The 14,166-nt window shown below is 43.5% G+C and overlaps 1 protein-coding gene across 3 annotated transcripts in view; it reads left to right on the top strand.

The window, feature by feature from the left end:
• DIP2B (disco interacting protein 2 homolog B) overlaps positions 1–13,187 on the top strand; it is a 225,005-nt gene extending 211,818 nt beyond the window's left edge. For all 3 annotated transcript variants that reach the window (XM_061128018.1, XM_061128008.1, XM_061128001.1), the window contains 6 exons: positions 249–310; positions 1,148–1,205; positions 2,795–2,869; positions 4,547–4,724; positions 7,424–7,547; positions 9,130–13,187. In XM_061128018.1, the coding sequence (XP_060984001.1) occupies positions 249–310; positions 1,148–1,205; positions 2,795–2,869; positions 4,547–4,724; positions 7,424–7,547; positions 9,130–9,382 (750 nt within the window). In that variant the 3' untranslated portion in view covers positions 9,383–13,187. The remainder of the gene's footprint in view (positions 1–248; positions 311–1,147; positions 1,206–2,794; positions 2,870–4,546; positions 4,725–7,423; positions 7,548–9,129) is intronic.
• Positions 13,188–14,166: the final 979 nt, after the last annotated feature.

The raw sequence follows: 14,166 nt of genomic DNA, 5'->3' as shown, positions 1-14,166 counted from the left end.
TGGCCCCCAGCCTCCTCTCCTGGGGGAGGAAAGGAAAGAAAGATGAGGAGAAAGCTGGCCAGGAATCTTCTCTCAGGTGTTGACTACAGCCCTGGCCCATCTGGTTGAAGACAGGGTGAGCATTCAGAACAGAATTTGGATGTTTCCTGTATGTGACTAAATTATCTGTCTTGACTTAAAAATGTAACATGTGGAAATGCCATTCAGCTAATTTTAAATGAACAACCCATTGATTTATTTTTCTTCAGGGAACCTCAGGGCCTGATCCAACTACTGTATACGTAGATCTGAAATCATTAAGACATGACAGGTAAGTAGATTTGTTAAGCTTGTTTCCTATTAGCATTCCTAAGCATATAAATTTCTGAGCCTCAAGAAAGCCAGCTGTCCCCCTCACCTCATTCATTTTGTTTGTGTCTTTGCGGGGAGGAGGGTAAGAGGGAAGGAACTCATTTTCATTGTTAATACCTAATAAGATTTACATTTATAAGAGGAAAGCTTTAATTCTCATAGTGGCTGCACTGTTCCTTAATATTAAAATGTAACACTAGTATTTTGTGACATATGACGTAAATTACACTGAAATGGATAGACTCTTTTCCTCTGGGAGTCTAAAAATAACAGATAAGATAAATGAGACAGTGTAGGGTTTTTGAAATAGCACTCTATCTGAACCACAGGAATAAAAGCCTTCCTCCTCACCAGCCCACAGGTGAATGGGAGCTACGTCCCAGGGGAGCTCCTGGTTGAGGGCTCTGGGTCCTGCTGACTTAGGCCGTGTTCATGGAGAGGCCGGTGGCACTGACCCAGCCTGCAGGCAGAGCGTCTCTAGTGCTGTGGTTCTCAGCCTGGAGAGAGTCTGCCCTCCAAGGACAGTGTCTGGGACGTGGATTGTCCCGACCAGGGAATGCTACTGACATCTAGTGGGGAGAGGCCGGGGGTGTTGCTAAACATCCTACAGCGCACAGGATAGCGCATCACAGAAAGGTACAATAAAGTATCTGACCCAAATGTCAGTAATGCGGAGTTTGAGAAACTGCACTGATGTGAGGAGAGCTATGAATAGATTAGAGGTTTGGGAGGACAGCGTACAGCCGTGGTGGTTTTTTTTTAAGGCTCATATGTAGTAAATATTTTTCTTTTACAGGGTTCGTCTTGTGGAACGGGGTGCCCCCCAGAGTTTGCTCCTCTCAGAGTCTGGAAAGGTAATTTGTTGTGTTAACCATTGGGAAGGTGTGTGTCACCTGTAGAGAAGTAGTTTTAAAGAAACCTGAAGCCGTATAATATACATGTTAGTACCCAGGGCAAGACTGAATTGATATCTGGAGATAATTCAACAATTTTCACTTAGCCAGTACTTTCGAATTCATATGGGTACATAAATAAGAAGAATACTAGATTTGAACTTTCTTAATTTTCATAGATTTTTATTTCTAAATCCTGCTGACATATTATTTGACAAACCAACTAAATTCACTGTTCATTATACTCAAGGTGAAGAGATGAGCAGCACTAAGAAGAGCCAGTTCTACCTTTATGAATATTACAAGTGGAAAGACAGGGTGACAGGTGGGGGGGGGGGGTGTGTGGTTAAAGATCCAGGGAAGACATACACATACTTAAAGTTGAAAGAGAAATCAAAATGGGGAAGAGGTTAAAGATATTTGAGAGTGATTTCTTAGATGAGAATAAGGCTTTAAACTGTTCAGGGAGACATTTTGTTATTGCCTTAGTCCATTCAGGCTTCTCTAACAGAATACCATAGACCAGGCAGCTTATGAACAGCAGAAACTTCTCTCTCACATTTCTGGAGGCTAGCAGGCCCAAGATCCAGGTGCCCACGGATTCTGATGAGGGATTTCTGGTTCTTAGATGGCTGTCCTGTTGCTGTGTGCTCACATGGTGGAAGGGGCTGGGAAATCTCTGAGTCTTGTTTATAAGAGTATGGATCGCATTCATGAGAGCAGACCCTTGACCTCCTCCCAAAGGCCCCGCCTCATAATGCCATCACTTTAGGGGTCATATTTCAACATATAGATTTCAGTCTATAGCAGTTTTGAACAATTTACTCATGTTGAGCAGATCAAATCCATATAAGCTATCAAGTTTCTCATCCTTTTGAAGAGAGAGTAATGATGCCTCAGCATCCCTTCTAATTCTGAAAGGCCAAGGAGAATGTAGGGAAGGAAGGAGTGGGCCCAGCCCGTTGGGGAAATCCCTGTTTCACTCCTCTGTTTAAACTCTTCCAAGTGGAGTTGGGTTGACCTCCTTACCGTCTTGCCAGCTCTTCCTCTGCCTCCACTGGCGGCAAGCCCCTCAGGGACTGAGTGGTGCCTGGCCCACACGAGCAGGAATGGCCTTCCTCTTCCTTCCTTGAGGTCTTACATGTGTGAGCTTCTTGATGCTAGAAACCCAAGGAAAAGAGAGGTTTAGGACAAAGGACGGGTGTCTGAAGAGGCCCCAAGCCATCCTCGGCCGGCACCTGCCGCTCGCTTCTCCCTCCTGAGGGAGATGCGGGCACGTGACGTCTCTCCCCTCTCCTGCTGAGCCGCCACTGGTCTGTGGTTTCTCGCCTTTGAGGAGACGGCAGACAGGTTGGTTCCCCAGTTTAGTTTTGAGGCAGAATCTTGTTATACATACTTCTGTCCCCTGAGGACAATCCTGTGAGTACCGGCTCAGCTCTGGCCTGTGTGCACTCCCTCACCTCACTGGAGGGAGGAAGTGGAAACTGTGTTTATTAGAGGTCATGAGATCTGATGGAACTCAATTTTTGCGTTTTCTTTTTGATTCTTAGATCTTACCTGGAGTGAAAGTAGTTATTGTTAATCCAGAGACCAAAGGGCCTGTTGGAGACTCACACCTGGGAGAGGTATGTATAATTCTCCCCTTGACTCTGAAAAGTCAGCAGTGAAATACCCCAGGGATCATATTCTAGAAGCCAGGAAACTGTGGGTTTAGCTTTTCCCTCATGGTGACTGTTTGAGAATTTTCATCTTTCTCTGTAAGGCTCAGAACTGAAATGAGGCAGAAGGGAGAATGGAGGCCAGGATGGAAAGAAGGTTGAGGCACAAGCTAGAATTAGTCCCAGATTGGTCCACCGACATTCCCTTAGCTGAAGATGAAAATGGATGAACTCATCTGTTTCCATCTATTAAGGAGTGAAACTAAAAGGAGCCACAAATATTGAATTTTTAAAATTTATACAGGGACTTCCCTGGTGGTCCAGTGGCTAAGACTCCTTGCTCCCAGTGCAGGGGGTACAGGTTGGATCCCTGGTCAGGGAACTAGATCCCACATGTTGCCACTAAGAATGCCGCAGCTAAAGATCCCACTTGCCTCAACTAAGACTGGGCTTGGCCAAATAAAATAAATATTTTAAAAAATAAAATAAGATTTATACAAATTTTATTCCAAAATATATTCATTTTTGTATGAATATAAAAATATTGTGCATGCTAAGTCACTTTAGTCATGTCTGACTCTTTGCAACCCGTGGACTGTAGCCTGCCAGGCTCTGTCTCCATGGGATTCTCCAGGCAGGAATATTGGAATGGGTTGCCATTTCCTCCACCAGGGAAGCTACCCGACCCAGGGATTGAACCTGCATCTCATATGTCTTCTGCTTTGGCAGGCAGGTTCTTTACCACTAATGCCACCTGGAAAGCCCTTATAAAAACACCGAGAAGTCTTAATTTTTCTTCCTTCCAAATCTCGGAGAAACAACTGCTGTCTTATCTCACAGCTAACTGGGAGCAGGGCTCCAGGTGACTGAACCAGATGACCAGCCTCTGCCAGTTACCAGCTTCTTGTTAATGCACGAGTTACTCAAACTCTCTAGGCCTAGTTTCCTCAACTGTAAATAATAATGGCACCTACCTAGTAGAATTGTGTGACAGTTAAATACATTAATATCTGTATCTGCATACACATGGAACAGTGCCCGTCACACAATGAACACTTGTGTTATTACTGTTGTTGGGTATTGGTGTGTTTACATTGTAAATCCAAATACCCTATAGTGTTTTCCTGCAGGCTTTTTAACTTAGTTTCAAAGCACAGAAATGATCTCTCAGTGCACTGGTGAGACTCTGAAAGAGGCTGAGAAATGAGCCAAGGAGGCAGTGTAACCTCCAGGTTGGATCTGGGTCTCTTAGTTTCTGTATATTAGGTGACTTACTTAAGGGCTTCCCTGATGGCTCGGATGGTAAAGAATCTGCCTGCAACGCAGGAGACTCAGGTCGAATCCCTGGGTCGGGAAGATCCCCTGGAGAAGGGAGTACACACTCTAGTATTCTTGTTTTTTCATTTGTAAAATGGGAGTGACAGTAGTACAGACTGTATTGTCATGTCGTGTATGTGAAGATTGATGGGGGTGATGTTTATAAAGTACTGTTTAGCACATGTAAATTCAGTAACTGACAGCCACTTTCATTGTTGTAACTTTTTGGTTATTATAAAAATGAGCTTAAGAAAACCAACATAATCTGTCCTAAGTGGACTGAATTGATTCTGGCGAAATGTGACCGGTACCCTTTTCCTGTTGTAGATTTGGGTGAACAGTCCCCATACAGCCAGCGGCTATTATACCATCTACGACAGTGAGACTCTGCAAGCTGACCACTTCAACACCCGCCTCAGCTTTGGGGATGCTGCCCAGACCCTCTGGGCTCGGACAGGATACCTGGGTTTTGTCCGCCGGACGGAGCTCACAGCAGCCACTGGAGGTAACTTCACCGACTCCTCCCCCTTGTCCTGCTGTGCATTTCAAATGCCCCTAGCACGGGCTGGCCCTCTGCAGCCTGCCTTTGCATTGTGGAATATGTGTGTTGACCTGTTCCCCCTCTGCAACTCTAGAACCCACCTGTGAATTTATATTCCTTTGCAGTAAGACTTTGTCCTGTGAAGAGGACCCAGGAAGTAAATGCCAGGGCCTCGTGTCAGCATCAGGATAGCTGAACCTCAGGATAGTTTGGCCGGGCAGTCGTAGAGATGTGCCCGGTGATGGGTGAATGCCCTCGGCAGGATACAGCCTCTCAGCAGCCTTGTGGGGCTGCCTGCATCCCTCAACAGGCTCCTGGGACAGGTGTTCCGTCTCTAGTTCCTCTGTCCCTAAACCCTGCGAGCAGGAGTCAGTGCAGAGGAGCTGACCTGCTAAGCGCTCTGACCCTTTGGCGGCTCACAAGACTGCTTGGCAGGGCTCTGGGATAAGCAGCCCCCAGTCACTGTCTGCCTGGTAAAGAGGCCTGGCTTCAACCTTCCTGCCACCATTAATGGCCGTTTAAAAATACCCTACACTGCATGCATCATACACATCAGGAACTGATGCATCACTCACTGGACTAAATGACTGGAATGGAGCCAGGTCATTTCTCTTTTGCCCCTTACATCTGCTCCCTGCTGGCCGGCCCTGCAGTCACTCCATATTTCATGAGGAAGCAGACTCAGGCATCCTGAGGCAGGGGAAGCACACCTTGCTGAGTGTCCTGGTTTTGAAACCTGTCTCTGCACTTTGCTGTGTGACCTTGCGCACTCACTCAATCTCTGAGTTTCCTCAGAAAACTCAGGGAAGTGGACATGATGTGAGATTAAATTACATGACGCCTTCAGGTGTCTGGAACACTACTTGGCACAGGGAAAGCACTCCCTAGTCATTAGCTACTGTGTTTCTGTTGTTTTTATTACTATAATCATCAGCTCATCTTATGTGACTGGCCTTCCTTACCCTCCTCTCTCCAACAGCTTCTAGCACTTTGTTTTGCTAAATGTTTCAGAAGTATTCCTATTCCTGAAAATAGATCATTCTGTTGTTTCTACTGTTTAACTGCTAAGTCATGTCTGACTTTTTGCTACCCCAACCCCATGGTCTGTAGCCTCCCAGGCTCCTCTGTCCTTGAGATTTCCCGGGCAAGAATACTGGAGTGAGTTGCCATTGCCTTCTCCAGGGGATCTTCCTGACCCAGGGATCAAACCTGCTTTTTGGCAGCCGAATTCTTTACTACTGAGCCACCTGGAAAGCCCAAAACATTCTGTAGGCCTAGCTAAATCATTGTCTTCAGCATCTATGTAGACATAAACTAGGTAGCCTTGGGTGTACGGTGTGTGCATAAAATCTTTTAAAAAAAAAAAAAAAGGAGTGAAATTTCTGCCACATTCTGCTGGATTAGAAGCCTATTAATAACCAGGACTAGTCTCTCCATGGATTCCTTAACGACATCTAGAAACAATGACCATATATTCATTTCTTTTCCATCTCAGATCCTCCCCTCTCCTTCTTTCCCCATCATCTGGCTAATTCCTGTTTATCCTTAAAAACACAGGTGGCTTTAGCTTTTCCTTCTCTGAACCCTTGAGCTGAGCTTGGAGGCAGTCGGGGAGGGGAGGGTGATGTCCTCTGTTGCCCTTGCCCCTCATCCACACTCAAGTTACTGGGTTTACCATGTTCCATCTGATGTCCACCCATAGGACACCCGTTGTGTGTGTTCCCCCGACTAGACAGCAAGTATCTCTGGAGCAGGTGTCATATTTTGTCATCTTTACTCCCCACACTGGGCACAGTTCCTGGCACATGGTAGTAATAAGAATAACAAGAGCTAATATTCTTCAAAATCACTGTGGACAGTGACTGTGGCCAAGAAAAAAGATTCTTGCTCCTTGGAAGAAAAGCTATGACAAACCTAGACAACGTATTTAAAAGCAGAAATAACACTTCGTTGACAAAGATCTCTCTAGTCAATGCTTTGATTTTTCCAGTAGTCATGTACAGATGTGAGAGTTGGACCATAAAGAAGACTGAGCACTGAAGAATCGATGCTTTCGAATTGTGGTGCTGGAGAAGGCTCTTGAGAGTTCCTTGGACAGCAAGGAGATCAACCCAGTCGGTCCTAAAGGAAATCAACCCTGAATATTTATCAGAAGGACTGATGCTGAAGCTCCAATACTTTGGCTATCTGATGGGAAGAGCTGACTCATTGGAAAAGACCCTGATGCTGGGAAAGGCAGGAGAAGGGGGCAACAGATGATGAGATGGTTGGATGGTATCACTGATTCAATGGACAGGAGTCTGAGCAAACTCCTGGAGATAGTGAAGGACAGGGAAGCCTGGCGTACTGCAGTTTATGGGGTTTCAAAGAGTCAGATATGACTTAGCAACTGAACAACAACAAATACTCTTCAGCACGTACAATGAACCAAGCATCATTCTAACTCCCTTTCATGAATTTAATCCTCATAGCAGCCATTTATTATTACCCCTCTTTCACGGAGGGGAAGCAGGATCAGAGACTTAAGTTAATTGCTCCAGGTTACACAACTGGTGAGTGGTGGCACCAGGTGATGTGTGGCAGTCTGAACACTGGGCACTTAACTCCAATGATGCGCCCCACTCAGTACATCTGATAACTAAGTTTCTCTTTCTCTTCATCAGAGCGTCATGATGCCTTATACGTGGTGGGCGCTCTGGACGAGACCCTGGAGCTGCGAGGCCTGCGGTACCACCCCATCGACATTGAGACCTCAGTGTCTCGGATCCACAGGAGCATTGCCGAATGGTAAGTCCACTGCACAGACAGAGTAGGTCTCTCCTCAGCTGCGGTAAGTTAAAGTTGATCTTTAGTCATCTAGCTGTACCAGAGACACCTACAGATGTGGAACTCCAGGGGAGCAAGCTGTGGAGACGGGCTCCATGCACCCACTCTGGGGCCGAGTCCTTTCAATGACAGGATCTTACCACTGGAAGTGACCTAACTGGTCATCCACCTCTAGAAGGTTGGTGGGGCTAATGGGGAGAACCAGGACTTTTGGGTCAAAAGACCCATCTGGAAGGCCCAGCGCTGCCACAGTGGCTGCTTTCCTCATCTAAAAATACCTCCTCTATCCCGTCCTGATCATCAGGAGGATCAAGTGAGAGTGTGCTTCATACTCTATCAACCGGTCAGCAGATGAAAAGGATTATTACCATTATCTGGTCCAGGTTCTCTGTCTGGGCAGGAATTCCCCCTTCATTATCCCTGATAAAGAACCATCCAACCTCATGCTGACTAAAATTTTCTTAAAATTGAAATTCTGTAATTTTTAACTGTTAGCTTTCATCCTGGATTCTTTTACAATACAGAATCCACCCAGTTTCTTTTTATTCATATTTTAGTTGGTGTGTCCTTCCTCAGGTTTGTTTGTTTTTTTTAATTCATGCAAAGTAGCCACAGTTCTTTTAATGGTTTGTTCATGCTTTCCAGATGCTTCTTTGTCTTGCTTTTGTCAGTCTCTCCTCAGACCTGAACAAGGAAGTATAAGAACAGTGCAGGAAAGTTGGGTGCCTCCTACACCCTAATTTTAAGCATTTGACTTTTTTTTTTTTTAGCATTTGACTTTTGATGCAACCAAATATTGTGTACATTTTTCTTAATGATTGGAATCTATTTTTAAAGCAGCTCAACACTGCACAACACAAATCAGCCCATACCTTCTAACCCAGCAATCCCACTGAACGTCAGGTGGCGTTGTGCCTTATGGCACGACAGGAGAGACACTTGATTGGGGCACTGAGCTCAAAGAGGCCAGCCGACTCCCTTCCTGTTTGGTGTTAGCTTATAGATAATAATCTTAGTCAAAGCTGTTATGTTGCAAATATCAAGAATTCTCTTCAAAACAACTTTAAAGCAAAAGAGAGGTCATAGAAAGAACACCTGGTTGGTTATCTCAGAGGCTCCTAGAAGTCTCTAAACAGCTCTGAAACCTCAGGAAAGGTAGGAACAGGGATGGAAAGGCCGTCAGGGACCACTAACTTCTCGCTTTCTAGAGCCATGTGGGCATCCACTCCGTTCTCTCTCTCCTCCCTGAAAAGCCATTCTCTGTATGTCTCTGCACACCTACTACACCAGAACCTTCCAGTCCACACATCCTCAGCTGAGGTGACCAGCTAACAACTTTTTAGTCCCACTTTCAAACACCCAAGAGATTTTAAATGGTTTAACCAATCAGTTGTTATCATGGGGCAAGGCCATTTATTACACATGTGGCTCAGAGCCTTCTGGTTGAGTCCAAGTGAGAAGGCAGTTCTTGGGGCAGTGAGGGTAAGCCTTGGGCAGACACTATAAAAGATGCCACATTAACTGAGCGTCACTGAAATTGCAGTGCTGTGTTCACGTGGACCAACTTGCTCGTGGTGGTCGTGGAACTGTGTGGCTCTGAACAGGAGGCCCTGGATCTGGTTCCTTTAGTGACAAACGTGGTCCTGGAGGAGCATTACCTCATCGTGGGCGTGGTGGTCGTGGTGGACCCAGGTGTCATCCCCATCAACTCCAGAGGAGAGAAGCAGAGGATGCACCTCCGTGACAGCTTCCTCGCTGACCAGCTGGACCCCATCTATGTGGCGTACAACATGTAACCAGCCTCGTGGGATTGCAGGGACTGTCCTGCAAAACCACGGGAACCAGAGACCCGTGACTGATGTGAAATAAGCTGAGATGGCTACATTATATCCTTCATCTCATCCTGTGGTATCCTGCCATCATAGGACACGCAGGAGAGGGGAATTCTGTGGTGGCAAATGAAAAAAATGTTAACAATCTGTTAAGTCATGAGCTTTGACATAGCGTGAGCAGCACGTTACTAAAGCAATTACATGCATGTTGCATTTTTTTCATCCGTTGTATATACTTGTATTTTTATCTAATGCTGTTTTAGATTTTTGTAAGGGAGTTTAATGAATTCACACGAAGGGGATAGTCTGAGTTACACAGTCCCCCGCTCTGTACTGTATTTTGCCATTTTACCATAGTTAGACACTCTGCGGGTTTTGTTAACATGGAGCTACTCGGCTTACTTTCAGTTGACCCATAAGCAAATCAGATAACACACTGAATATGAGAATTACTTTATATATATAATTCTTGACTGTAAAACATTTTGACCAGTGTTTTAAACATGTAAATAGGAATACACATAATTCAGCTAAAAAATGTAAGAATTGGCTTGTATAGTTATAACAACTAAAGTAGAAACATTGCTGCTCTGAGAGAGAATCTTGGTATTCTCTGGGTGCAGTGTAATTGAATAGATGACTAAAAAGTGCAGATTGTTTGCAGGTTTTGCTGCACGTTGTACTATGTCTCTGTTGGCTGGTATATTTTATAAACTGAAGCTGCCTATGTTTGTTTTTTAGGCTTGCATTCCCAGAATCAGCTTAAGCTTTTAAGAATTCAGCCTGTTTCTACAAACTGAAAAATCGCAGTTGAAAAATCAAAATGTTAGGAAAAGCTCAGATTCGTTAGATCCCACCCAATTTTAAGGAACCACAATAACTCACTCCGGCCCCCAGTGTTGAAACAGTCTTTCACATGTAAAGTGACTACACAAGAATTTAGAATTTCCTCTTTTCCAGGCCCATTGTATACTGTGTCTGCAGTTATACACATAGCTTCTCTTTTCTGAGAACTGAAGAGCGTCCTCTATGCTTCCAGTTCACGAGGGCAGGGATTTAAGAACACGAGCGATAGGCTGGGAAGGCAGTGGGATCGACAGTGTCGCGAAGGCGTTAAGGCCTCATAACTCCACGTCTCAGAACTGACCAATTTGGGTTGCCAAAACAGTCAGGCTTATGCTGAAATAGGGGAAGTCTAATGTATGCAAGAAACCCTTTTGAAATAACTGTGGTGCCCAGGCCAAGCAGATGGAGCCTGGGACTGAGTGTGGCCTCTGGCTCGGTTTCCTTTCTTTGGTCTGATACTTCATGTATTTGAATATAGTTGAATTTTATTATTTTTTTTCTTACAGAAATATTTTTAAAAATTAAAAAAAAAAAACTCAAAGTGAACAGAGTTAACTTGTTAAATCAGAATGGTTCTCTTTGACCCACTCTGATCTATTGTGTAAATATTTATTTAGACTATTTTAATAATGCATATTATTTACCCCACTGTAACATCATGTAAACTAAATATGTTTTTAAACAATTTTTAAGACTTGTAATTACCCTGAAAATAAGGTTTATAATGGAAAGACCAGACCCTTTGCCACAGCAGCACTCCTGGGGGCTGCCCTTACACAGGCTCATGACTCAGAGCCACTTTATTGACTTCCTTTTACGTAATCCTCTTTTCCTCCAAACTCATTCTCCACAGAGGGAAGACCTTGACATTTTCCAGTTCCAGATCTCTTTTCAGCATTTTGGATGACGTTCCATTATACACGACGGGAGAGGTTCTAGGATGTACAGGGAAAAAGCATTTGCACTGGGGTTAGACATCCCAGTGACTAGCAATGGTTTGGTCTGCAGAGAAAACAGCCTACTTATTTGGAAAGTAATTTTCTTAAAAAGAGTTTTTAATGAGTCACTAATCAAAGCAAGGGATCCTGAGGATCTCCTATCTCCGTGATCCACAAGTTCTAAGAAAAAAATATAAAAGACAGAGTCTGTCCTATGGGTTGCTTTCAGAATTCTTACTGCACAAGGTAGGGTGTCTGCTCGAAATAAAATGTGAGCCATATCTGTCATTTTAAAATTTCTAGTAACCACATTTTAAAAAGTAAAAAGAAACAGGTGAAATTGATTTTAATATATTATTAGCACAATATATCAAAAGTACTATCATTTCAATGTGGGATCAATATAAAAATTTATTAATTAGAGATTTTACTTTTTTTCATATTATATCTTTGAAATCTAGTGTGTATTAAACACATCTCAATTCGAGACTAGCTGTATTTCAAGTTCTCAGTAGCCACGCATGGCTATTGGCTACTATACTGGACAGTGCGGATCTATACTCATTCCTTCAAATGAAATATTCCGTTAATCTCACAGTATGCCCAATTCCCAGTTATTTAGGGGCTGATTATCTAGTTTGGTAGTTCCTCAGGCCTCTGATTTATTGTTATCTTTTTGCTTTCTGCCCTGTGGCTGCTTTATCTTTTGCCTATCCCCCCAAAGCCAGAATAAGCTAGTGGAGGAAAGAAAGCTAAGATGCTAAGATGTGTCTTTGGGGGAAAGTTTCCTCTGGAAGGGGCAGAGAGTCTAGTCCTTAATTTAGATGTGTTTGTGGGATCATCTGCAGATCCAGTGCCTAGTCTGTTGCAGACTTGGTAAGAAAACTCTCTTGATGACACAATGCTCTTAGTCTTTCCATGTTAAAGCCGAACCTTTATGGTAGAACTGGCTCTTAAGACAGGCCCCAAAGGCCATTATTGATAGAAACAGCCTTGCCAAAACTTGGGAACACATTCTGTCCAGGTTTTCATGCCTGGGTGGGGGAGGGGGGGACCTAAATGAATAGCAAGCCCTCTTTTCGGATAAGAGAGAACCTATTCAACTGAAAGTTTTTGAACCTCTCTGCCTCTCAGCAAAAGTAAGGAGGGTAGATCAGGGAGGGGCTGCCTCAGGACAAATACCATCTCCTGCTTCAATGGGACCCTTTGGATGACCAGCATGCTAATAGGCATCAGTGAAGCCACACTCCTTTCCTTCCTGCCTCTTAAAGGGCCCCTGTCTCCCCTGTACCAGGTCCTCCTGAAGTTGTGCTGCCTCAGGCTGTTTAGGGACCATCGCCTGTCTATTGGTCATTTGAGCGTCTCCTTAATGTTAGTCCCTGGGCAATGCTTGCTTAATGTTTTTGTTGAATCAACAGAGGGCCCGAGGCCTTAGGTTTTTTTTCTTTTTTTGGTTAAGGTCTCTGCCCCAGGCATGGTGCTCAATATCTTGGCCAAATAAATTACTTTCCTTGAATATCCAGGAATCTTTGGACTAAAGCAATGAGGAGTTATCACCTCACCCTCAAACTCCAACATGATCTATGCCTTAGAGTTATTTTTGTTGTCTGCTTTCATGTAAAAGCAAGAGTATTTGGACAAGCTGCAGTACTCCAAATACACAATAGGCCTTTTCTTTATCATTCATACAACATTTCTGGTTTAGGTGTATGTAGATGGGCCATGTTATTTGTCCAGAGGAAGAGAGTGTAAAGATATAAGAATAATTTTTTAGTCCTAAATGCTGTTTTGTTTATTTTTTGTCAAGATATTTACCAGTGTCAGATTCAAATTATAGTACTGTGTAATTATGTATAAAGTTTTTTTTTATTTATTTGAAATTAGACTAGATATACATTTTTAAATTTAACATCTGGCTGGACAGTGTTCTATTAACTCATTGAATGTGTTTTCTTTGTCTTGTGTTAATAAATATTGATGCCTGATTGTGTTTAATGCTTCACATGTTGGGAGGACTGATAAATTGGAATTAATAAAATTTTATTTTAACTCAGATAGTGAGACCCAAAGATGGCTGGAGAGGTTTTAGGAAAATGACCACAGAGATCCAGAGTTATAGCAAATCAGTTCTATAAAAGGAGGCCAGATTGAGGAACAGCAGAGAGTCATTTTGGGCCTTTTGTCTGGAGCAATCATAGCTTAGTTTTCCTCCTACCCATGTGGTATTTGGTAGTTTTAAACTTTTGAGCATACATGTTAATTTTTAAAAAATCTGTAATTGATGTGGCATTGGCATGCAGATTCTTAACCACTGAACCACCAGGGAAGTCCTGGGTTGCAGCTTTTCTAAGGTAATACTTCATTTGTGCTACCATTTCCTGGTTTCAAGAAACTTGATAGGAGTTTTTATCAAATTGTGCATATTCTACAACAGTGAAACTGATCTTTGAATTATAGTTCAAGTTATTTAGGCAGCTGAGAACTTTTTAAATTTAACACACATTTATTGAGTGCCTAACTCAGTAGACAGAAGTCACTGTGATCACATCTGATGCTAGAGGGAGAGAAACAGCTGGACAGCTCTGGCCCAGAACTACGTATTGGGAGACATTCTTTTAAAAGTGGTAATTGAAGTCGTGGAAGTGGATGACGGTGCCAAGAAAGATCATATAGAGTGAGACAAGACTTAATAATGGAGCCACAGAGAACATGAGTCTTTAAAGGCTGAGGGAAGAAGAAGAATCTACAAAAGGGAGAAGGAATTGCTGGAGAGATAGGGTCAAAACCAGGAAGGATATTAGGCATGGAAATCATAGGAAGAGTTTCAAAGCGGAGGGAGTGCTCAACAGTGCCAAAGTTCAGTGGAAAATGCCATTGGAATTGGGTGGGTACTGCATTGAATCTGTAGATTGCCTTGGGGAATATGGTCATTTTAACAGTATTAACTCCTCCAATCCAAGAACC

This window comes from Dama dama, chromosome 3 (genome assembly GCF_033118175.1).
Source record: "Dama dama isolate Ldn47 chromosome 3, ASM3311817v1, whole genome shotgun sequence".
Classification (NCBI taxonomy): Eukaryota; Metazoa; Chordata; class Mammalia; order Artiodactyla; family Cervidae; genus Dama; species Dama dama.
The sequence above is the reverse complement of the archived record's forward strand: the minus strand, read 5'-3'. Positions and strand labels throughout refer to the sequence as shown.